Source organism: Macaca mulatta, chromosome 5, assembly GCF_049350105.2.
Source record: "Macaca mulatta isolate MMU2019108-1 chromosome 5, T2T-MMU8v2.0, whole genome shotgun sequence".
NCBI lineage: Eukaryota > Metazoa > Chordata > Mammalia > Primates > Cercopithecidae > Macaca > Macaca mulatta.
The window spans coordinates 45,792,508-45,819,500 of NC_133410.1; the positions used below are offsets into that span (position 1 = coordinate 45,792,508).

Consider the following 26,993-nt stretch of genomic DNA (forward strand, 5'->3'; position numbering starts at 1 on the left):
TACTCAGTTAATGACAACTTTGAGGTGTAACTGATAGCCATAAATCCTGTTGGAAATAATTAAACTTTTCCATAGCAATTTTAAAGGAAGAATACACTTACATTTAATTGATTAAAAATGTAATATCCACAACTAGTAATCTTGTCACATAAAAATAAAATTGCTTTTTCTCTTGCTGAAGACTCAGAAATAAGATATTTTGTAGGTAAAGTGTCACATCAATGCCATATCATATTCTGTAGATGGCATGTTACCATCTTCATGAAATATCTATTCCTACATAATAAAGGAGCATGTAAGATCCCAAGCCTTGGAATCAAAGAGATCTAAATTCAATTCAGAGTTATACACTAATAATTCATGATCCTATGCATATTATTTAACTTGTATGTGCTTCAATATTCTTATCTGTTAAATGTGGCTTATAATGCCTATCTTACAGTACTTTAAAATAATTAAATGAGATGGTGGGTGTAAAGTACACTATACCTAGCACAGGTTAAACACTGAAAAAAAATGTGTTTTTAAAAATTAGTAATAGTAGATATATTAGTTTTCTATTGTGTAACAAATTATTACAAACTTAACAATGTAAAAGAATACCCATTGATTAGCACATAGTTCTGTAGGTCAGAAGTCCAGCATGCTATGTTTTGGTTCTCTGTTCAGGTTCTTACATGGCTGAAATCAAGGTATTGGTGTGCTGTGCTCCTTTCTGGAACCTCTAGGGAAGAATCAGTTTCTAAGCTCTTTCAGATTGTTGGCCACATCTATTCCTTGCAGCTGTAAAGTTAAGGTTCCCATTTTCCCTGCTGGCTGTCAAGTCTCATCTCCTAGAGGCTGTTAAGTCTCATCTCCTAGAGGCTTTTGTGTTCTTTGTCATGTGGCCCCCTCCAGCAATGAAGAATCTCCCTCATGTTTTAAATATCCCGGACTTTTCTGTCTCTGACTTCTTGATTTAGATTTTAAAGGCTCATGTGTTTAGGTCAGACCCACCCAGATAATCTCCCTTTCCTAAAGTCAACTGTACCATATAACAAAACCTAATCATCAGACTGAAATCACAGTCACAGTCCCAGAAATTATACAGAGCATGTAAAACACATGACACGAAATCTGGGGATAACCTAGAATTCTATCTCCTACTCATTTCAGTAAATGTTTGAAAAATTGTCTATTGCATAACACTTTCAATCATTTTAAAAGGTTACCTTTTTTAAATTTTGAAGAAATCATAAGTAATCATGATTAGAAATCTAACAAGTAATTATATCACTAATGTCTAATTTTTTTTTTTTTTTTTTTTTTTTTTTTGAGGCGGAGTCTTGCTCTGTCGCCCAGGCTGGAGTGCAGTGGCCGATCTCAGCTCACTGCAAGCTCCGCCTCCCGGGTTTACACCATTCTCCTGCCTCAGCCTCCCGAGTAGCTGGGACTACAGGCGCTCGCCACCGTGCCCGGCTAGTTTTTTGTATTTTTTAGTAGAGAAGGGGTTTCACTGGGTTAGCCAGGATGGTCTCGATCTCCTGACCTCGTGATCCACCCGTCTCGGCCTCCCAAAGTGCTGGGATTACAGGCTTGAGCCACCGCGCCCGGCCAATGTCTAATATTTATACAAGGGAAATACAACATATTTATGGAAGTCTAAGTTTCTAAAGAAAACACAGATGAAGTTAAGCTATCATTTATTCAACTGCTCAGGTTTTCTCAGAAACACCTTTTTCTCCTGTTTGATTCTGTACTTCCGTATATGTAATCTCAAAATCCAACAATTTCTTCTCATTTAATTCTAGTGTATGACAAGAAATATCATGCAATTTAAAAATTCTATGGATAATTTTGCAATAAACTTCTACTCAAAGGGCATCCCACAAAGGAGAAGTTTAATCACATGTAACCCTAGGATGCACAGTTAAATAAAGATTATCAAACTCCATGAATTCTCTTAGTAAAAATAACTATCTCATGTCCTATTTTTAAAGGATCTCTCATTTTCACTCATTATTTCCTAAATTATGAACAAATCTCCACATTATGACATGTTTGCAAAAATCAAAGAGCACATGCAAAACTGGCCACTAATGAGCACCCAACATGTGGTGGGTACTTTTACAGGAACATTACAAATAATTTCATTAATCTTTGTAAACTTGCTATAAATATTAATTATTTTATACTTATTTTACTGATGAAGAAACTGAGGCAGGGAGAAGGCAATTCATGTGTACAAAAAGCACATGGTAAGAACTTGCTCAAACCAGAATACAAAACCTGGTTTTTCAAGCTCCAAAGCCTGGTCTTTTCCAAAGTACACTATATTGTGTCTCATAAGATGTACATGGTTCAAATGGGAACAAAGGGAAATGAAGCAGCTGTAACCCAATGCATCTGGAAAGAGGGCTCTTGCATTTAATATGCCTTCATCTATTCGCCTTTCATATACTTATCCCTTCTTCATGTACCATATTCCTTCAATATCACTTATAATAAGCTTAGCATGGTGGAAATTTATATGAACAATTGCATCATTGTATTACTAATTTTACAAATAACCCAAGTACCAATGTACTATGTACCAAGAAATGCTGAGATTATCTATCTAGATCACATGGTCTTCTTGTCTCCTTCTCATTAGCTATTCTCCAGCATAATAATACCAAAAGCTCTGATTTACACAGTAAGGGAGTAAAATCAGTAGTGAGAGTAAAAGATTCTGGCTTTAATTCACAATGCCCTAATAGATTTTCTGCTAACCACTGTACTGTGCTTTCTGATCCTCCATGTCTAAACCTATTTTCAAGTCTGGATACATGTCAAAGTCAGGTTGACCAAGAAATGCAATAGTGAGAACACTTAAACAAATAGAAGAATGAAACTGCACACCATCCTTCCCCTTCCAGAGGTACTTATCCAGAGGCTAATGATTACACAAATGTAACAAATAATGACCTCCTCCTCCAAAGCATACATATACTCATTGACCCCACCTTTGTTAGATTTGTAGGTGCTTAATTCCTGATTGATAAGACTCTGGATAAAGGCTCTTGAGAAAATTATATTGACTAGAACATCCATGCCATCACAAAATAATCAGGTGACCAAAGGCAAGTAATTGGTCTGTGGCTCTCATTTCCTTGCTTGTAAGGTAGGGGTCATCAATTTATCTATCTCATGGGAGTGATAATGAGTATTAAATGATATGTAAAGTAATTAGCATGGCACCTCAATCTCAAAACCTGTTAGAAATTATAATTTAGTATGATTCCATTATCTTATAACTTTTCATTAACAGCCTCTGCAAGACAACTGAAAAAATGTAAATGGTTTGTGTGAAACTAATAGTTTTGCAAAATCTCAAAATAGAGAGACATTTTAGGCTTATGCTTCTCAGTCTTTTAAAATACATCTTTATAGTTTTTGTTTTTATCTCTATCATGTGCATCTAGTGACTCTTCCAAAACTTTTGTTGTGGGGTTAGAAGGCAGTGCCGTAAGCATTACAGACAACTGAAACCATAGAGCCTTTGTTCATGATCACTGCTCAGATGGTCTGAAATGCAGTAACAGCAAGAGCTACTGAATTAGTTCATTTCACTATATTAAATCCAAGTTCAACCCAATGGTTCTAATTTTATGTACTACTGAATTTAAGGTTCAGCAGACCAATTTAACCCACCTATCAAGCAACAAACATTGTTTCTGAAAAGGATGACTCATTGTTAGCAATGTCAGAAGTCTAAATCACTAAAATATACAGACAAAATTGACTGTTGAATGTCAAAAATGTTTCTGAGAACCCAAAATAAGTAGCTCTCCAAAGTACAGATATGTCTGTTTTTACATACATGAGTGTTGGATTCACATACATAATCAATTGACAAATGATGAATTCTACATCCTGTGCCAGGCACTAAGGACACAGTAGCAAACCATACATGGTCTCTGTTCCTCACCTATCTAACTCCATTCTCCCTGGCAATTACTGTCACAGAGGTTGAAATTTCAGACTAACACTTCAAAGACTATCTCTTTTTAAATATCTTCAACTGGAACTATCTCTTCACAGCACAAATGGAAAAGCTCTTTATTCCTGGGAGCTTGGGATAAAGAGCATACAGCACTGACTTCTAACACCAAGAAAAGAGAAGGTATATAAAGTTGACTATATCCAGAAAAGCGTTGTTATTAACATCATATCTTTATAATAATTAATTTTATATAATAGTTAACTTCGTAAATATTCTATGCATGCTACAGACAAAACATAGTTGCAGAATTATATATCTTAAAATGAGATATGACCTGTGCCACCAAACAGTTTGTATAATCAGTCACTATGGAAGATGACTTGCACCCTGAGAAATGGGTTCTACCTGCCAAGTGTGGTAGTCATTAAGCTACTTGCAAAATATTGCTAGTTCTTCTACTTCTGAGTAAATGGTAGGGTTGCACTTCCCTGTCCCCTTGAAGTTAAACATGTTTATATGGCTTCCTTTGAACAATGGACTGTGAGCAGAGGGACATTGTGTCACATATGGGCAGAAACTTTAAATGACAGTGTGCACCTAGCTACATCTTTCCCTTGGACACAGTGGCTAGCAATGTTTTAGATAGTGGAGGTCCATCAACCTGAGACCATAAGTGAGGAAGACATAAACGAGCTCATTCCTACATGCCATCCAACCTCAGTGGACAAGGTTGGATTGTGAGCAAGATACATGAGAGAGAGATAAAACTGGATAGTTACTACTGAAACATAAGTCAGTTAATTCTGACTAATCCAATCACTAAACAAAAGTAGGACTCTGACCTTATAACACTGATAGCCAGCTCATAACAATGGGGGACAAAGGTCTCTCTTTGAGGTTTTAAGGAAAATGCTAGCTAGACTCATCTGGTAACAGACCAATCTTACTATACACATATATTTTTCCCTTTTAACTTAAGAGTTCAAATAAAGAACTATGAGAGAAAGAAGAAAGAAACCATCATTTTTAACCAGAACCTTGAAAACAGATGACTCAGTCCAGTGTTTGGACCACGTGCATCAGAATCAAGAACATTTGATGAAATATAGTTCTGGGACCAAACCAAATCTGAATGAGTCTTTGATGATTTGTTAAATTTGCACTTAACAAGTTTTCTGACTGATTTTTTCATACCTTTTATGAGAAGTATTGGTTTAGGGCCAGAGACTGCAAACTAATACTCAAGTGTGATTTGTTTGGGAAGCACAGAATGTGTTTACTTTGATTTAAATGAAAATTGGTTGACCTTTAAGGCTTAAGAAAACTTTCTATAAAAATGGAGATCTTCAACAACTTTTAAAAAATAATTGGAATATTTGGCAACTCTGATTTTAAACACTTATATGGCAGTAATCAGATAAAACTCAACATCCTTTGTACAAGAAATGTGCTCTCTAGTTCTTCAATCTCCATTATGCTCCACTCATTCCTTTATTTGTTCTGCCCATGGAGAGCATTTGAGTTTGGGCCCCTTTGTTCTGGCTCTTGAAGGCTATGTTACACAGACTGGAGATTCCACTCTGGAAACTGGGAAAGAAGAAAGCTATTAAAGATGTTGAGCAAAATAACTACATAATCAAATCTAACTAAAAGTTAGAAATCTGGCAATATGGAAAATAGGGTAGGGCTAGGTTAATATACTCAAACGTTTCCTTGGGGCAGCACAATATTTCCTGGTCAAGCAATTTACTCGACTGAGTGACATACACTGGATGGATCTCTGGCTAAATCTAAAGGGCACACCCCTGTAATCAGGGAAGCTATTACCGAATTTCAATGAGCTACTGTCATCGGGAATTTCAGCTTGGGGTCACCAGATTTGTCATCTTTAAAAGAGAAGACAGAAGTTCACATTTTATTGGATTCCAAATGTTTTAAGTTAATTATTTATTTAAAAACAAGAATAGGCCAATACATTATGTTGATACCTGTGGATTAGAGGATGGAGATTAGAAGCAAGAAACTGGATAGGAGTGAAGAGAATTTGAAAAATTATTTTCAGATGGATTTTTAGTTATTGTAGCTTGACAAATACAGATACCATTAGCCATGCAAGAGAACTACAGGCTGAAAAAACAGTTTTAGGTGGCAGAATTATGAGTTTAGTTCCTAGAAACTTAATTTGAGAAATCCATGTATGAAAGGGCACGGTTCATCATTCGTCTATCTATTCAAAATATGTGATTACTGTTATATCCTAACAATATTACATATAGTATTGTGGATAAATCAACAGGCAGAGAGTCATAAGTCTTTGTATTTAGAGATCTTAGATTCCAATGGGTGTATGATAGAAATACAAAACTACATGTTAGAGTTATATTAAATATAGTAATGGGAGATTTGTTCCAAAGGAAATGTGTGTATTTAAGTGGATGGTAGTCATTTAGGCTTCTAGATGGTAGTGACATCTAATCTAAAACCTAAAAATAGGAAAATGTGGTTCCTAATAGAAGCAATAGTCTACATAATGACTCACAGGCTAGTGGTCCGAAGTCTATTTTTAAATTTTACTAAAACATAAAAGATGAAATTAATTCAGTGAATCTGGACCACCACAAACAAAATTAGTGACAAGTAGTAAGAGATGGAGCCAAAAAGAGTGAACAGACGCCATTGGCTACATGAGCTACCTTAAGTGCCCTGAATCATGAAAGTAGTGGATAATCATAGAAAGGAGTTCATCTGAACAATAATAAGCAAAGCAGAAAAAAAAAAAAGCATCTGGGATAGAAATTAAAATTCGTGAATAAACTACATATAGGTTAATATTTAAGGTCATGAAATTGAATTAAACTGTTTTGGGAAAATCATTAAAGTAAAAGGTAAGAGTTAAAAGTATAGAACATTGGAATGCACCCATATACTTCAGAAGAGAGAAGATAAAGAGAAGCCAAAGGAAAAAAAAAAAAACCTGATAAAGAATAGTAGAGGGGGGAAAAAAAACAGGAAGAGGAGTATCAAGTGGAGATAGATCTATGAAGTCCAACAGGACAGAGAATTTGAAGAGATGTTGCCATTCACATACCATGTATAAAGAATATAGAGCAACATTTAGAAGCATAAACAGCTGAGAAATATAATTTAATGCATTTATTACTATCTTACTTACACCAGTCACTTCCTAATCAAACCTTACTCAGGTTTAAAAGAAGCTCTTAATTGGAATTTTCATGCAATGGGAGCACCTAATTTTGTACAAACTCCTAGTTGCTAGGAGTCAGAAAACCAAAGCAGCCTTTGTGTCCTTCCAGGCTGGACAGACTTTAGAGGTTTGCAGCCTTATTCTGCTTGTATTCAACTCTATACTCTGTCTATTTCTCTACAAAGAAAAAATTGGTTTAGATTTCTGTTCCAAGAACGCTATTTTCTACTCTATTTGCCTTGAAACAAGCCACAGATACACACACACACTCACACACTCACACACTCACAAAACCACAGGAGAAATTTTAGATCGAAGGGGCATTGTAGGTTATTGAACAACAGTCCCCTCATACTCGTGTTCCAGAAACTGAGTCACAGAGATAATACTGGTCCATAGTCACACAGCTTTTACACAAAAAAAATTTATATACAAACTAGCGTTTGTTTTGTACTCTAGCACACAGCTTTGCCATCACAAAATCCTCTGATCAAATTAAAGGCTCTTTCTCCTCTTAGCAAGTCAGTAAAATTAAAGTACAATATTTTTCACCAATTCAGGATCCTCTAGATTTATAAAGTGGTCTTTGTCAGGCTCTGATACAAATCATATATAATATTGTTCTAAAGAACATCACCCTTTTTATCTCTCCAAAGGGAAAATTTAGAACATGTTAAATAGAACATAAAATAATTTAAATTGAGAGTACTATTATATTTCTGCCAAAACTTTAAGTGTGGTAATTTTTTTATCATAAAACCATATTCAGATTTAAATTAGTTATTTTTATAATCCATTTTTTATGCAGATTTTGTTCAAAACCTTCATTTCGATTTTTTCTTCCCACAACTCATTAACTGCAGTATCCAATACAGTTTTTATAAAGCAAGGTTCAAATATTACTGAGCATTATTGCAGACTAGTTTTAATTTTTTCTACATACCTATATACAGATATAGATATGTTTTTTTTTACTCGTAGAGGATGATATAAGTAAAGTGCAGTCATGACTGGATAGAGAAATTGTATTCAATATTACGCATCATATCCACCTAAATTAAGGGTCAGTCTTATATTTACCAACAATTTTGTAAAAGTATAAGAAATAAATGTGTTTATGATTATACTCTGCTAAAAATAAAGTTTATCACCACCAACATTTAGAAATAAAAATTATAAATCTCTAAGTGTCAAAAAATTGATATCATAATAATATTTAGTGAGCACTTAAAGGGCCCCTTCTCTTCACTACATTATATTCTTTCTGAATTTCCCCTGCGGTTGTACAACATGGTAGCCTGAGCTAATCACTTCCTTGCTGCACAAAGTGTGGCACACAGAACAGCAGCACTGGCATCACCTAGGAGATTGTTAGAAATGCAGCATCTTGAGTTCCACATAAATGTATTGAATCAACATATGCATGTTAATAATCACCAACCAGGTTATTCATATGCACACTTTACAAAGCGGGAAATGGAGGCACAGAGAGAATAAGTAACTTTTCTGTTAGAGAGTTAACAGATGTGACAGGCATTGCCAGTAGCTTTCTGATCAAATACATCCTCCTCCTTTCTAATAAATCCAATTTTATTTAGGGCAGAAATGTGCCCAATGCCAAGCAGGACACTAATTTCCCCAGATGTCCTCCTAGCTGAAAAGAGCTATGAAGGTAAAGGCAGAAATCAGCTGCAAGTGCCTGGAAGTCTTATTTTTCTGACATAAGGAACAGATGATTCCATTCCTTCCTTTTATTCTGGCCTTAATCATAGATAGGATAGTTGGAGCTGCAGCAGTCATCTTGAGATCATGAGGTGACAAGCATAAAGAGAAGGAAACACTAAGGAAGGTGATGAAAAAAATAAAGAGTCTATGTTATTTAAGCCACCTTTTTTAAGAACTCAGTTAGTGCTAGGAACCACCAATCTGTAAAATTCTTGTTCGTGAGAAAAATTAACCCCCACTGAAGTCACTGTAGGTGGAATTTCCTATTACACTCAGGCAAACACATCCCTAACCGATGAAGGCTACTATGATAATTCTTCTCTTACCTATATTTGATAATTTTATTCCAATGCTAGAGAGCAAAGTTTCCTGTTTCCAATTGGCATTAAATTTGCAGTATAAAAAGTCACTTGAGATTACTATATCCTTTTCCAATGTCTTCAGACAGAAGTATGTAAAGTGTTACACCACCCTCTCTAAGCGGGTGGGGAAAATTACAGATATAAGAGGCCACAAACTGTTCCCTAAAGGGAAGGGATATGATGAAGAGACATCTGCTTTCACCCCGCTAACTTTCAGATCCAGTCACTTAAATGTGCACCTGCCCAATTTCCTTGTGTTGATAGATTTTGCTTAACATCCCAGCTGTTCCAATGCAGTGGCAACACAGTCAGAAATTGCAGCTGCCCCCTGGAACTGGTGGCAGTCAGATATCTGAGGCTGAGATGACTGTATTAGAAGCTGTCACCAAAAATGACAAAGACCAGAATGGATGTGGTAGCAGCTAAAAAAGAATGGCAAACGCAGTCAACATCTGTGTAATAGGCATATGAATGTAAATGTCCTCATCCTGAGTCAGCAACTGTATTCCATGGAACTTTTCATCACCCCTATATTTCACAGATCATAATGTAAATCCTAAATGACCCTCCCTGTTAAAGATATTAATTGTGCCATCAATTTGGCAGCAGTCAAAAATACCTCCTAGAACCCTGCAGATTATCAGGGAAGCTTGAAGGAACGAAAGTTGAAATGAATCTGTTACAGCATGAATATTCTCCTCACTACTACATTGTCTTTTCTCCCTTAAGAGTTCAGGTAACTGTTATTCTGATGTATGTACCTGAATAATAAGAAGTCAACTTACGACATTTAATCTTTTTAAATGGTGACATATTTTAATATAATTATTACTAATAACATGGTTCTATATATGGTTTTCTTGTTAGTTATCTCTGATCCTGCAACTCTATAATTGCCACTAAGCCAAAACTACTCAAAATGATAAAAGGATCCTCAGTTTTAATTACTGTTGTCTTAGAAATCCTCTGCTTCCTTAAAAGTGACTCTACATTAACTCTAATTCTTTTATAATATTTTTACAATGTAAGCCTGCCCCATTTAGTCTCTTAAGATTCTGAAGTTTCTTTTACTCGAATATGTGTTGGACAATTCTTTTGCAATTCTACTAAGCACGAATCATCAGTTTCCCATTTTTTGCTTCAGTGATTACCCTTACATGCCCTAGATAACTAATTAAATCTATCCTCCCATATTCCCTTCTACCTGACCTGAACACCAGCCTTGCAATTCCATTTTCTTTTAATTAGGAAGTACTCTCTTGTGGTATCCAAATTTTAATCTTCTTTGCAAACCTAAGTAGCATTTTAGCCCACTATTTTTTTCCTGAAAATTTTGAAGAGTTTCTCTATATAATCACAGTAACAACAATGAATTTGATATGTTTACCCTGATTCTCTGACTATTGCTAACTTGTGGAATTCTATTGTAATGACCCTTAAAAATGCATGTAATTGAAAAAATTTGAACTCTCCAACCAAAAAATCCTAGTAACTCAGCATCTTTTGCTACAAAATCTAAAATCTTCACAAGTAATTAAGAGTAAACAGGAAATCTTCCATCACTTTCTAAAAGTCCCCCGTGACATTTGTCTTCCTCCTCTAAACTCCTCCAGTTCAAGTCTGGAGTTATCTTCTGTCCTGGAAAGTTTTTAACATACCTAATTCTAAAAGCATCCGATCCTTTTGCCAACTTAATGGAAACCAAATGCCTATGCAATACTTACTAAAATATGTTAGGTCCCATTAAAAAACACAATCTAAATAATGTATTTTGTAATACTACTTGGAGACATTTATAATTTTTATCCCTTCTTCAACTTTCCTTAACCTTGAGATGTAACTCTACTCCTCTGCTCATAAACAAAATCCAATTGTACTACCCATTATATTGAAATACTCATGTATTTCAGTATATTCCTGAAATATTCATGAAGTTATTAGGCTTTGCTACATCTCCACCGAACATTTAAAAATATTATGACCTTATTTTTAGTATATTTTTGATGGATACTATATGCATATTTATATATATCAGAAGGAACATCTTACTTTGTATGACGTTTTAAATCAAATTATTAATGCCCTAATTAATCACATTCTCTAAGAAAACGATATGCTTCTATACAAAAAAAAAGGCATAACATATATCCCCGAAACATTTTGCATTCACTCCCCTAATAAGCTTGTGACAATCTGAATGTTAATAAAAATATTTATTAAATCGCAGAATACTATTTAAAAAAATTATGTGAAACTATTTTTACTTTTTAACATATTTTAATACTGAAATAAACAACAAGAAATATAGAGAAGATGAAATAGATTTAACTCATATATCAAATTAAGATTACACCTTAAAAAGGTACTATTGTACAAAAAACACCAAGATACCAAAACTACCACTAATGCTAATTACTTACACTGCAAAATCTAGTGGAGAATTTGAAGGGATCTGTATATGGTGATAAGTTGATATCCTTAATTTGATGAGCTTCTGTATATAATCATTTAATATTTAAAGATTAATTTTAGTTTTATAATACCTTATTTGTAAATGATAAGATCTGTACCTCATGGGTTGAGGGTATTTTAACTGAAAAACAAAAATTTCCAGAATTCTGTGTTAACAACACTAAAAATTTAGAAGAAATAAACATAATTCTCATCACATAACTCTTTAAAAGTTTTTCATTTTGCTGTTCATTTCTAGTTTTCTTTCTTTCACCTGTAGCTCAAAACAAATAAGTTTTTCTAAAGAAGGTAACAGAATAGTATACGAAGTTTCTATTGGAATTAACACTGTCTTAGTACTTTTGGGAATGCCACACTTAAACACCCTCGACATCCCTGCTACAGACATAGAAAAATGTGCTCTCTGAGTCTTACTCTCTTCTGTATATATCATAATTCTCTGTCTCACAGTAAATATACCAGAAATCACTCTTCCCTTTATGACAGAATACTTAAAGTTCAATAAAGAAAACACAGAGTGGTTATATACAATTCTTAATTAAGAAGAGAAAGAAGAAACCAGTGCCTAGAACACATGAAAGCCAGAACAAGCCAAAATATGGTGTGATATGAATTTATGCAGACTGGATCTTGTTCATGATAGGATTTCTAGCATTTAAAATAGTACCCAGCAAATCCTAAGCCCTTAGTAAGAAACAGTTGAATGAATGAGTTATACTTACAACTACAAAACTTGGCTAACTCCAGTTAAATGGTACAAGCAAAAATCATTTCCTACTTCTCTAAACTTCAATAGAATGTTCTTATAATGGACCATGTGTTGTGTGGTTTCAAGCTATTTTGAGAATGACAGGGTGTATGCCTCATCTCCCCCTGAGAGACTTCATTTCCAGGAAGACCAACACCACACCTTGTATGTCTTTATATCCTGCAGAGTGCAGTGGCTGGCATATCACACACTTTCAATACACATTTTAAGGAACAAAATACTAGAATAATTTAATTTGACTCTTTCTGTGTTAACACATTGAGAAGCAATGAATTGTTTACTGGCCAATCTGTTCATTTCACTATCTTCACTACCAATATAGATTTCTACAAGGTGATTTATCTGTAGCAATCAAAATAGAACACTAAAACAAATGGATCAGTCATGCTTATGGTCCAATTTATCCACTGTGTATTAAGGGGGAGAGAAAGAAAAACTTTGACTGCATCTGAGCTGAAGTGCTACAGGCAAAAAATACAGTGAGTGAGGCATGCTTGTGCCTGAAACAGCCAAAATAAGCATCCCTCAAAATTATGACTGAGGACAACACCTTCACAATAGTGATGGTTGAAAGAACCAACTGCTATTAACCAAAAATGTTTTCAGATGAAAACAAAGCCCTAGTGTTAGTTCATTAAAACATGGGTAGCGGCCAGGCACAATGGGTCATGCCTATTATCCCAGCACTTTGGGAGGCCAAAGTGGGAGGATCACTTGAAGCCAAGAGTTCAAGACCAGACATAGTGAGACCCTGTGTCTACAAAAAATTTAAAAATTAGCTGGGTGTGGTGGCACACACCTGCGGTCCTAGCTACTCAGGGGACTGAGGCAGGAGGATCACTTGAACCTGGGAGGTGGAGGCCACAGTGGGCTAAGACTGAGTCTATGGTATTCCAGCCTGGGCAACATAGCAAGATTCTGTCTCAAAAAAAAAATAGTTAATATTCTCTGGGCCATGCACTTTACTGACATCACCTTAAACTTTGCCTGACACTTGCTGTATGGAGAGAAAGTGCTACTATCCAATATAATGCATCCAGTGCTCTCATACATTCAGTCTGTCTTTTCTATAAAAACAATCACATGCTATATATCTGGTTAAAGCAACCAACTGAGACAAAATTCTGCAAAACTACCTCACCGTAATTACTTCCTAAGAAGTCTATCTTAGTCCCATTCTGCAACAAGGAGTGGGCAAGCAACACACAGTGTTAATGAGGGTGTGCAGAAACACTAAGATGCTTGTTAGTCATGCCTCAAAATATTAAAAAGCATCACAAAAAGCTGTACCTAACATTAATATGTTTCTAGTTTAACCTAGCATGCACTGTGTTAAAGTCCATCAGCATGCTATTTTCATGCCATATGGAGAGAAGTGGGATAGCCCCCAGACACAATTCAAGAAACTGACTTTGAAAGCTGTGTCCACAAGTCTCCAGCCTCCCCATCCCACTTCAGGCAGCCATTACATGTTTCATGCCTCCCACAAAGTAAATTTAAATAAATAGGAAATGACAAACTACTTGATATCAGTCATTTACACTTTTATCAAAAGCTATTTACACACTTGTGTGAAATCATCCCAATTTATTTTCATTTTCTCACTCATGAAATAATAAAATGCAGTGTTCCCTGTAACCTTTAGGCAGTCTAGTGGGTGGCTCTCGTGCGGAGCATGAAAGGGCTCTGAAATCTGCTTATGCAGAAGGCTTATTCTGAAGGTTATCCTACTCAGTGAACTTTAGGAGAACCCAGGAATCTGAGTCTGAAAGGCAGGGAGACTAGATTCTCAGCTGCCTCATGCTTCTGAAGGAGCATCAGCCTTGACTGCAGCTGCCTGATTGAGGAGAATGCCAAACATCACAGCTTTTCAAAGAAGCAGAAGCTTTAACATCTGGAGTTTACTCTGCCTTCATCTGAGACTAGAACTACTTAACAGCTCTGCTCGATCTCTTCTTTCCAACCATCTTGCAACCTACCTTTCCCTATCTTCCCCTCGCCTCCTCAGTTTTATATACTGAGATCTCAAAACACTTTTGGCATGTTCTCTCCCTCTTGATGTCTCCACCCCCATAATCATAAAGATAAGTATGATGTGATCAAGCATTAGGATATATACTCTAAAGTTTCAAGACTCAGAGGTTTTGCTGTTGAAGTGTCTGGTACATCCCAGGTTAGGGTGGTGACTATGCTTTCAATTTTATGATGTGTCCCTAAAATTATCATTTATATCATATGATGAGCTTATATTCTGTAAATACACCTTTGCTTCTATAGACAAATTCATTATCTTGAATTAATGATGCCAAATTTTTATATGTCATGATAGTAATCATGAAAGATAAATACATCATCTTTTTCATTGGTTTTGTTTTCAGGGATTTTGTTCATGTACAAAGATGTGCCCACAATAAGACTGAATGCATAAGAAACACACAAATAACTTCTTTCTTTAAAGCTGGATCCTGTGTGCTCCAAGTTTATCGTGTTTCAGAAGTCAAAGCTTTTATAAATTAAATGTGACATGGGTTGATATATTCTATTTCATTTCTAGTAGAAGTGGTAGTAGAACCAACAATAACGATAATAATTTCTACATGTATTGAGTTCTTACTCTGCTTGCCAGCCACTGTCCAAAGGGATTAGATGTAAAAAGTAAAATAAGCCCTCAAAAAACCAATAAGCCTTGTAATTTTACAAATAAAGAAACCAAAGCAAGGAGAGGTTAAGCAATGTGCTGAAAGTTATATAAGTATATACAATAGGAACAGAATTCAAAAGCAGGCACTGATCTTAACCATTACTTTATGAAGTAATACAATGCTCTTTTGAGGTCAGAATTCCTCGTAGGTTCTGGGAGAGATCAGATTTTTCGGTATTAACTTTTTCCCACTCAATAGCTTCTATTTCATTTTTTGTAAATTTGAGGAGTAATAACATCAACGGAAATATTTTATCATATATCTCTCCACAGCCTGAGGATAAATATCCAAGAATGAAGTTGAAAACTGACCATCAGACACTAAGTCTGTGTTCAGACCTCATGTTTTTCATGGTTTTTAAGCATAAAGCATCTTCAAGGTTTCAGAGTATAAAACAAAACTACCAGGTTGGGGGAGGGTGGTTCTAACTAGCCAACCTCCTCAAAACAGCTTTTCAATGTGCAGTTAAGCATGGTACTCAATCTAGATTTTCCAGGCTGAATCTATAATTTAGATTCCAAGGCTTGTCATAGCTAATAGTTGTTACTCTTGATCATGTGGATGTCAGCTTTCATAAATATATGAGGCCTGTCTTCGCATTCAGTTTTCCAATGACCTTATAAAATTGGCCCCAAAAAACAACTGTTGCTCCTTTTATTCATTTAACAGTGTGAAAGCCTCCTCTGAAATATAAACATCCATGGGAGGTACCCCTACTTGTTAGTTCTAATGACTAAATTGAAGACAAAGAGAAGACTTGATACAGTTATTAGTTCTGGCTAATCTGCATCTACGGTCTTGTTAGATAAGATTTTGAGGCAATGCCATGTCAAGTTTTCAGGCCCACAATGAAGTGAGACTACCAAACGCATAAGACCTACCAATATTTTCTTGACATGTTTTTCAAATAATATTACTTTCTAACATAATATTCTCCTTGAAGAATTCTCCTCTGCTATACCTAAAAATACTAATACCTATCAATTTTATGTCACATTGCACTTTCTTAAGAATTTCAATGTTCTTGAGCCATATACTATCCCTGTGAGATATAAATAGAATAAGTAGAACTCCTCCTCCCACTTCACAGATGAGTAAATTAAGTCATAGATAGGAAAAATGAATCACTCAAAATCACACAGTTAGTTTGGGGCAGAATCACAGGTACTGTAAGTCAGGAGTTTAAGTAATTGGTATAATAATTATCCCAATTCACCAAGAAATCAACTTAAAATACGTTGGTGTTAATAGTGAGAGGTTGGTGTAGTAATTAAATAATCATTCCATTGATTTTAAGGATGAAGTAAACTCTATAGTTGATCATTTTCATGGTGGCACATTGAAAACAAAAATGAAATCAACTAATAAAATGGAAAGTCATTCAAGAGATATCTTGTTGAGTACTCACTATGTGCCAGGCACGGTTCCAGATGCTTAGGATAGATATATCAGTGAATCAAGCTACTAAACAAGCAAAAAATCCCTGAGCTCATAGAGCATACATTCTAGCAAAAGAGATAAAAATGTGCAATTAATATAATGGCAATAAATAAAGTATATATGTATATATATTTGTATATATATAGTGCTAAAGAAGCACAAACAAAAAATGAAATTGGGCAAAGAGGATCAGGATTGCTGATGGGTAGACAGGTTGGGGTTTCATTAGGTTGGTCAGCGTTGACCTCGTTGAGAAGATGAGACCAGTGGATACACCAGGGAAGAGAAGACAACCAGAGAAAAGGCTCCACAGAGTATCCCAGTGTGTTCAAAGAGCAGGAAGGAAGCCAATGTGACTGAAGCAATGTTAGCAAGAGAGAGAGTTGTGTGAGGTGAGGTTAAAGAAAGAGTGGGGAGAAAAACTTTGCAAGGCCTTGCAGGCTACCGCAAGAAATTCAGCTTTTATTCTGAATGAATAGGACACCATTGCAAGGATCTGAGCTGTTGAGGGGCATGCTCTGACTTAAAATTTTAAAGGGATCTATTATTAATCATTAAATACCTTAAGATATTTTACTCAATATATTATATAATTTTTGTCATATAAATGAATCACAGTGGAGTGTCCTCCTCTTAGAATAAAATTCTATTATTCCCATTTTCCCAAAGAAAATATCCAGGCTCAAAATGTCTAGAATAAGAGCTGGTAATGATAGAGCCAGGTGAAAAGAACATTTTTTCTAACTCATAGTTCAAAACTGGTTCCTCTTTTCTATGTACTCATTTATGTCATAGTTATAAAGGAAAGAAAATAGTAACTGAGATTAATTAACTAGATTATTGATCAATAGAGAAGTTCAGTTTGAGACATTAAAATCGAATTGAGCCCATTTTTCCCTTATTATTCAATTCTGGGAAATAATGATACAGGTAATTTCCCTGAGCTTTCTATTTGAAATGACATGTGTGCATTCAGACTAAAAATGTTGGATACAGAAGTAATCATGATAATAATTTAAACTTGCAACAGTACATTTAGAAAGTTCTTCAAAGTCTTTTAGCTATTATCATTTATTAACTGTCCACTAAATGCCAGTCTCTATGCTAAATTCATGGCATATGTCATATTTAAAATTCAAAAAAATTTAAGAATGTCATTAGAAATCCTGTTTCACAGATGACAAATATAGATCCAGAGAGGCTAGGGATTGAAAGGTCACACAACTGCTTAGACCCAGAGCCAGGATTTTGCTAAATCTCCAGTCTAAAGCAAGGTTCTCTTCATTAAGTCACGCTGCTCTTCTGCAGAGCGATACTCAACTTACAACCTCAACATTCCTAACTAAAAGGTCAGCCAGATATAGGTAGTCCCATTTTCCAGAAATGAGCTGGTCACAGAAAAGTTAATCAAGCATCAACATTTATTTCATGACCACAATATGCAAATCAATATTTAGTTGCTGAGAAAAGAGGATTTATTTTACAATATCTTGACTCAATGAGCTTCAAATCTTAATAAGGTAACAAGAGAAACATAAAATGGTAATATATCATACAAGATAGCATATAATATGTACCAGTAGACATAGTGCCAATGACTGGTTAAAAAAAAATAAGAGAAAATTTAATCTGGGTGCTTCAATTCAGTTAAGAAAGATCTTTACTAAAAAAGACTAGTGTTAAGATGATTTTCATAGGAAAGGTAGGGTTTAGATCAGCAGAGGGGATGAGGAAAAAATGATTCCAATCAGAGGAGATCATATGACTAAAAGCCAAGGGAATAGATGAGAATGAATTATCAAGAGAAAATAAATAGATGTGTTTGAAGGGCAGGAAGAATGGGAGGTGGGGTAAAGTGGTAAATGAAACCAGAGAAGTAGCCTGTGGAAATCCTTGTTAAATTAGCAATCTAAGGGAGGAGAGAAAGAATTGATATCATTGAACTGCCAATATGTAGCACACGCTTTATGTACAGTTTTTGTTTATATAATCAACTCAACAACTCTAAAGGTAACTATATCACAGCCACAGAAACAGGTGATATGGCCAAGGCACAGCTCTGTGTGTGAATGGAGCAGAATTCCAGTCTAGACCTGTCTTCCTCCAAGGAATATGTTCCTTCCACTATCCCTCACCACCATCTACCAAAGGAAATGGGAAGACACCGTTGGCACTGGATCAAGAGAAGAGAGTGACATATGAAAAGCAGTATAAAGCTAAAAGAAGACTGACCTGACTGTGAGATATTAGCATATGTTCAATATCAGAGGATTGAGGAAGGAAGAGAATAACTCAAGAAAAGCCACTTAGTGTATTGTATTAACCCAACTAACAAGGTAACATAAATCTCTATTTGAATGAAAGCATTGGAAATAAAAAGGATGCAAGATTTTACAAAAGAAATAAAGGAGATCAGTGGCAATACCTAAGTCCTAAAACAGGTAGTTTCTACTACCCAACTGTATACCCAGAGGATAAATACTCCTCTTAAAAATTCAAAGAGACAAAGGCTACAGGCTAACTTCGATATTTTAAAATTTGACAGCAGATGATTTATTTTAAAATAATACAATCTATGCCTTAGGAAAAAAATCTGCCTTAGTGCAGACTACCTCTTAAACCACGATTGTGAATTATGAGAGCCTTACTTCTTACTTACTAGGCTTATTTCTCTTATACAAGTTTGGTCAATAGTTCATTGTCACATATGTTAACATGGATAGTAATCCTTATATTCATGTTTATTAGGCATATTAATTACTAATCAGATATTCTTTTCCTTTTTATTTTTCCTATTAGAAACTAAGCATATATTAAGCAACTGAATCCTTCCTTCAGGATACAATGTGTCATGTCTGTGAACATTATTCCTCTCTGGAATTTCTCTTTTAAAATGTAAGATATCACTCAGGGATTCAAGTAAAAAAACTAATAGAAATTAAATGACATATTATTGAACCAGTTGGGCCTCCTCCAACTTTTTTCTTACCCATGGACAATTCAAACCATACAGTTAGCAAATATATATATATACAAATCTTTTCCAGCAACTAAGGATTGCAAAGTCACTAAAACTTGCAATAACCAGATTAACTATATAAATCTTCGATTACTATCAACTGTTCAACTAATTTGTCTTAATTTTGAATTAACTGTGAGACCAAACATCTTAATGATTATGAAACAAACAAGTGATAATTGTAATCATTAAAATTTAACATATTACCCAAGCCAAATTTTCTTTCCCTTTTTGAGTAAAAATACATTTTTCTGAATAGAAAACTAATGTTTAAATTTGAAATCAAACTGTGCCACAATCTAAAAATTTAGACTTATGTCTAATGTATATCTGAAGTGTCTTTGAAAGTTTCAAAAACAACAAACTTGTGCGTATTTTAGAAATATCACATGCAAGTGTAAAGAAGCATCATCATAGAATGCTAAAAAGTGTATTTGTTAAAATACAACCACTATATTCTTATATTTTTATGTTCCTTATTTCTGTGTATCTGAGCTGATATGAAAATATGATCAAAGGAAGTATACTTTCTTTACATATGAAATATACTTTCATATGTATATCTGCTCAATAATGCTAGATTTTAACATACTCTAAGTGTAAGAAAGTTAGCCATTTAAAATAAGTTAATTTAAAAACTATTCATGCAGAAAGTCTGGGCTCCATATGACTTTAGTCATTCTATGAAAGATACGTTAAATACATTATGTATGTATAAAAGGAATCACAGATAATGTTTTTTCATATATCTTACTTTCTATTTTCTATAATTTTATAGACACAGTGATGCATTCATATACAAAATGTATTAAAATAGGAATATTACCCTTAACTTTTAAAGGCATTATTTTATGAGAGTTTTAAAAAAGGAAAACTATTTTTACCTCCCAGTCCTGGTCTAAGCCGATTATCGTAACCATCCAGAAGTCTGTCAAGAATTCTTGTAAAAATGGTAATGTTATTTTTAGCCTCATCTTCTTGGATGTTAGCCAGCACCAACCTAAACAGATAATTTTAAAAGCTTATATATACACATACGTGTGTTTTGCAAATGCCAACCTGCTTTTCTTCCTTAATTTAAATTTTAACCCCCCCTGGGCTATTAGTAACACCAATTTTCCCCCTTTTTTTGTTGTTGTTAACTTCTATAAATACTGGTATGTCTGCAAACAAGGTAAACATGAAATTGAAATAGATTCTAAACAGTAGATTATCAGAAGTTTCATGTTAACATTATTTGAGATTCTTATCCCTTTAACATTTCATGTGGACTATTCATTTTCTTTCTAAACCCATCTCCTGGGATATATTATGATTGTAGATTAACACATGCAAACACTATTAGCATTGCTATTCTATAGTTAGAAAATTCCAGTAATCAGACTCGTGAAAAACTGTTTTCAATATTAATTGGGAAATAAATTGCTTTTTGAAGGTAAATATATTTTCTATCTCTCTCATAAGAGTCTTTCTTTTTTGTATGTCTTTTTCTCTTTTAAAACAGGATTTTTTCCTTACTTTGGGTATACCTCCACCCAATGGCCAAGTGCAATATAGACATCAGGGAAACTCCACTGGCTATGTGCCAGGCTCCATGTAGCCAGGAGGTGGAGGGGAGGTGGGCTCTGAAAGCATCAGCAACACATACACAGCTGCAGAGATCCTTAGAGCCTAGTTCTTCCTGACTGGTCTCTGAGAAGAGCAATATTGTAAAGATTAAAATGCCTAGTTATTTTGTTTTGGTGATAAATTTGTAGAAAGAACAAATGGTCTCAAAATATCACCAGAAAAGCTTTAGAAATTGTGATTTTCTCCATTATTTCTCCATCATAAAGCCAAACCCTGATTCTATCACATGCAGTAATTTGTTGCAGAAGCAACTAAATGTATAAAACAGAATGTCCATTTTCATTGTCTTTTTTTTTTCCTCAGAATGAATCAGATATTTAAATTACTGGCCCCAAAAAGGAATCATTTATATAATAGAATACAAGACTGGCATAAGCACTACTGGTCAAATATAGAACAGAAAACTAGTTGAGAGAAATATGGTTAAACACTAAGATTTTCAATGATTATTAACTGATCATGGATTGTCCACTCTTTTAAAATAAAAGTAATATATAATTACATTCTGATCAAGGCACATTGTATAAAATATTATCAAAAGTGTCCATTTGCATTTAAATGATAACAGAGCTAGTGGCTATAAGCAGTCACAATACATCAAAAACTGGTAACCAACCTCAAACAAATATTGTCTTAAGAGCAGAGAAAATATTAAAATATTGAAATGAAGATAAACATCTACAAATTAAATAAGTGTATCACTTTATACCCTCTAGCCTCAAAAGTTTCTGTATTGCCTACTTAGTAGCTAATTTTAAAACCAATAAGTAAGATTTTCATAAAGTTCCACATAGAGCTTTTCGCTTGAAAGTGTTTTTTAATCACATTTTGTATTTTCTTTCTCAAACCAATATGCAGTCATTAAATTAGTAGATATTTTCCAAATAAAAACAAGCTTTATGAGATAGATGGTGTCTCAATTCTATGAAATGTTTTCATACTTTGACCATTACTCGGGCAATAAAATAAAAAGTTAAAAGATAAATAAAGATATAATAAAGACTTACTAGTTTTTTAAAAATAAATAGTTACAAGAACATTCTTATAAAACTTGTATCTTAGGTCTTCTGATATTATGAGAATCATATCCTAAAGGCATTAAAGAAAAGATGCCCACTGATGATGAAAATCAGGAAAGACTACAAATAAAATGAAGTTACTGAAAGCAATAAAAATTAATTTCATGTTTTTATAGCATAGGCAAAAGAAAATTCATTACATATTTTAAATCAGTACTCCTGATTGTAAGCATTTGAGAAAAAAATCTTAATAATGCAAAAAGTTGATGATTAATAAATCTAGCTTTTGTTTTATTGTTTGTGATTGTGAAGTTGCATTCTACCTCCACCTAGAGGTTTAAGACTCACACATCATTTGGGTTTTCTATGGTGACTAAAGGAGCCATACCATTAAAAAAAAAAAAAAAAAAAAGAAAAGAAAAAGGAAAAAAAAAATAGTTAACACTCAAATCACTTAGCTGGTACTTTTCTGACAGCTTGAAGGAAAACTTGGCTTCCTTACCGAATCCTGGTGTTATATTATAAGTGCCTATACTTAATTACTTCAATTCCTTGTAGGAATATGCCATTGAAAGGATTTTCTTTTCTTCTGTGAATGGTCTGCATGGAAAATGCTTCTGTTTGCTTTTGGATCTTATCACTAAGAACGAGAAGCAGTGAAGTTTTTATAACCTACTACTTCATAGTTCACTTTCCCCATACACCCCCTTTCTGAGAAATAATTCTTTAAAACACCCTTGATTTTCAAAAGCATTAATGGCATACAAGAAACACATCTTTACCCTGAATTAAAATAGTCAAATACAATAAATATCTCACCTGGCAGGGTCCCACACCAAGAAAACAAAAAGCAACAACTGCATGTTGTAGATGTTCAATTTCGTCTTCATCACCGCCGCTCTTTACAAAGCCATGAAAGGAAAAACAAAATACACTTAAAATTGCCTTCAGTTCCACTATCCAAGTAACCCCAAAGAATATCCTTTTAGTTAGGGATTCGTGTTAAAGCTACGGAGATTACTTCCTGGACTGTGTGTGGGACTTGATGATTGAGAGAAGATTTCTTTTTTATCGACCCCCACCCCCACCCTTTTCCTTTCTCCTTTCTTTCTTTCTTTCTTTCTTTCTTTCTTTCTTTCTTTCTTTTTTTTTTTCTTTCTTTTTTTTAACAGCAAGATGACCAAGTAATCAGACTTCTCTCTGCCAGGAATGTCCCCCAACCTCATCGTCAGCAAACACTGTTTTGCGCACACATGTAATAATAACACCCCGGACTTTAAATTGACATAGCAGCTGGAAAGGGAATGGGTTGGAGGGGAGGGGAGGAAAGGAGAGGAGAGATGGGTACTTCACGCCACAACCCCCTCAACCAAGACCACCTCCGCAACCACAGCGGGAAAAGCTAGGGGCAGGCAGCCCACTTTTGCAATTATTCTTTTCATTACAGTGAACTGCAGTCCTCACGTTTTCGTTTCTTCACTCCCCTTAACAAAATAAAATAAAATAACATCCTTCCTTGCCCACCCACGGTTGCCCAAGACCAAGTCTTGGAGGCAGCCGGGTTCGGATCAAGTGCTGCGAAACGACGCGTTTGACAGCTGCTCCGGAGCCAACGATCACAATAAGAGAAGGAGCTTGAGGCTCCGGCAGCAAACATCAGCCAGGCAGGCAGCGGTAATCACAGTGTGCAAAGTTGAAGACTATAAAAGAGCCAGGCTAACGTGCTGCCGGGCAGGTGTCCTGGATTTTATTGTAGTTGCAAATATGCTTCTGGTGATAAGTATCGAAATTATTTTTTAAGTGCGCTGGGTAGGAGGGAGGTGCGGGAATTGAGCCTCCTCCGTTTCCAGGGAGCCTCTGAAAGTGGGGTGGGGGAGATGAGGCATGCACGCGAGGCAAAGACAAACAGGAAAGGGTCTCTATCAGGACCAACGTGTGCGACCCTACCTGAAACAGCAAGCAGAATTCGGTGTTTTCTTCCTTTTGCCCTGATCTTGACGAGATAGGAAACTTGAGAGACAGAGAGAGAGAGAGAGAGAGAGAGAGAGAGAGAGAGAGAGAGAGAGAGAAAGAGACTGAGACTGAGACTGCAGCAGCCAAGCGAGCGTGGAGCTATGGGCTGGTGGAAGCCGGAGAGAAGCGCTAGGAGCGGCGGCGGCGGCGTGAGGTGTAGAGGGAGGCAAAGGCGTTCGTAGTGGCGGTATGGGCGGAGGAGGAGGAAGAGGAGGAGGAGGAAGAGGAGGAGGGGGAAAACGATGACAGGAGCTGGGGCGGAGGGGGGGAATTGGGGGGACGCTGGCGGAGGCGCGGTGCGCGCCGGCGGTGGCGGGCACGAGCCCCGCGCCTGGAGGAGGAGGAGTCAGGCCGGGTAGCAGGGCTAAGGAGGTTCCCGGGAACGCAGGGACCCCCCCCTACACACCCACTCCCCCGCCTCGATCCCTGGAAACCGACCGTCGCCCGCCTGGCACTACCAGCGGCGCAGACCCGGGCGGCGTCGGGCGCCCGGGTGCGCTCGGAGCGCAGCTCCCCTCGCCCACGCCGCGCAGGAGGAACTGAGCCCACGCGCCGCCCCGGGCTGCCCCCCGAGGTCGCTTTCTGGGGCTCCCGAGAGCCCCCAAGGTTCCTGGCAGGGCTGCTGGTGGGTGTTGATGTGAAGTCGGAAATGCAGTGTGGCTGTGATGCCCTAGATCCCTGGGGCCGCGCCCTGCCGCCCGTCCCCCAACATCACCCTGCTGTGGAGCGACGTGGCTGCTAAGAGGTAAAGAGGTTCCGCTCCCGCTGGAGGGCAAGGGGACTAATCACGCCTTTACTTAGTCATCAGCGCATCCACGCAGGACCAAGTTCAAAGCATGTTGCGTGAAATCAGACAGCAGGAAGTTTCTTTGATTTCCTGAACCCTCCTGATGTATCATTCATTCCTTCACACTCCTGCAATCAAGACCGATTTCCCCTGAAAGCTCTAAAGCTGGAGAATTCCCTTGAGCCAGTCAGTAAAGTCCATTTGCAGATTACACACACACCTTGGGAAACCTCCCGCTCACTTCCAGCAATCCTTTTCCAACCTCTTTTCACAGGCGCCCTCCCTAGCAGGTGATCAAACTCAATCAACAGCTCCAAAAGTTTACATTACCCCGGAGCAAAAAGGGACCTGCTGTGTTTCTACTACCTCTGCAACTCATTCCCCAGGGGGAGGAAAGGTAACAAGGTTTGAGGTTTTCCCCCTTTAGGGCTTTTCACTGGCAAAGGGACTTGGAATTCCAGTCCCATCTTACACTTTCAGCACTGTGTGTTTGATCTATCTTATTTCTGTTCTATTTTATATGAGGTGACAAAATCCAAACGTGCAACTTGAACAGAAAAAAAAAAAAAAAAAGAGAGAGACATTTTCCTTTTTGTACTGCACATAAGACAAAATGTTATGCACATTCTACTAAGGCAAAGCAGAGTCAGTGTTTATCTCCTCCAGAAGTTGTTATAAACGTTAGACACTTTAAAGGAAAAAAAGAGAGAGAGAGAGAGTTAAGTATGCTGATATGTTTCTGTCATTTTACATTCAGAGTCAATATGTGCCAAACACTTCAATTTTGTTAGTTATGCACCAAAAATTCAGATGTTTTTCCTAGATGGAGCAGTTTTTCTAACAGGCACTGCTAATCTACAGTAAATTTTAGCTTTGCTTTGAAGATTATGGGAGGAGAGTAAAACCTTTACATTGTAAATATTTCCAGCTGTCCTTTTTAACCTATTAATCACCACTTTCTGGATGAGCATTTAATATGTTACAACCTAAACAAACATTTACTCTCTTATTTAGCTTGCTCTGTGAAGAGTGGAACACCACCCAGCTCTCTCCTCCATCATTAATATTCCTTTCCTGACTTGCCCATTGCAGAGCCTAATTGAAATTCACAAAGATAAAAAGCATGCCATTTAAAACCTTGCAACCAGAGAACCTTAAGTGTCTTATACTTGGCATGAACAGTTCACTTCCTACTGTATTTTCCTATTTTCCATTTCTGTGAGTCAATCTTCATTAAGATCTCTATCACTTCTCCATTTATATTATTAATAAATTGTTGATATTTTGATAATGAAAGTTAAGCAGTGTATGGTTCTTCCCAGCCTTAATTGCTATTCTTCAACAAAATTTTTCTTTAATGAATGTCTTAATTTTTGTAAATATATTCATATATTATTCTAATACTTATATGGTCTTATCCTGGATTGTAATATCAAATTATAAATGTTAGTTTTAATTTTTTTCATTCAACATTTATCTAAATGGGAATGGTTTGTTCTGAGAAATTAGCTTTTCCCTTTAGCACCCTTATTAAATGTGTAATTTCAATGACATATGACCCTCTTACATGACACTTCACAAAGTTCAAGCTGCTTTGAATGATTTTCACCATTTTGATTTTTTTCTGTAAGTGTATGTTACTACATCGCACAGATTTGGAGATGCATTTACTGGAGAAAGACCCAAAGTAAAAACTAAATTTAATTTTTTTCATTATAAAACCTTGATTTTCAGTCCTCACAAAACGTTTTACAATTTTAAATGTTGGATAGCTGTAACTTAAACTTCAAAGCACATTAAAGGAAATGGAACTAGAAAAGCTGCTTGTGGGCAGCAGGTTTCTACTGCTTAAGCCATATCTATACTGTTATTTTGTTGTATTACTAG

The 26,993-nt window shown here is 35.9% G+C and overlaps 1 protein-coding gene across 3 annotated transcripts in view; it reads right to left on the bottom strand.

Moving 5' to 3' along the window:
- Nucleotides 1-24,502, bottom strand: part of GABRA2 (gamma-aminobutyric acid type A receptor subunit alpha2) — a 148,786-nt gene extending 124,284 nt beyond the window's left edge. For 2 of the 3 annotated variants that reach the window (XM_015138316.3, XM_078001759.1), the window contains exons 1-3: nucleotides 24,254-24,502; nucleotides 23,126-23,206; nucleotides 20,543-20,658 (exon numbers count right to left, since the gene is read on the bottom strand). In XM_015138316.3, the coding sequence (XP_014993802.1) occupies nucleotides 20,543-20,658; nucleotides 23,126-23,196 (187 nt within the window). In that variant the 5' untranslated portion in view covers nucleotides 23,197-23,206; nucleotides 24,254-24,502. 3 annotated transcript variants of the gene reach the window in all.
- Between the last annotated feature and the right edge of the window lie 2,491 nt (nucleotides 24,503-26,993).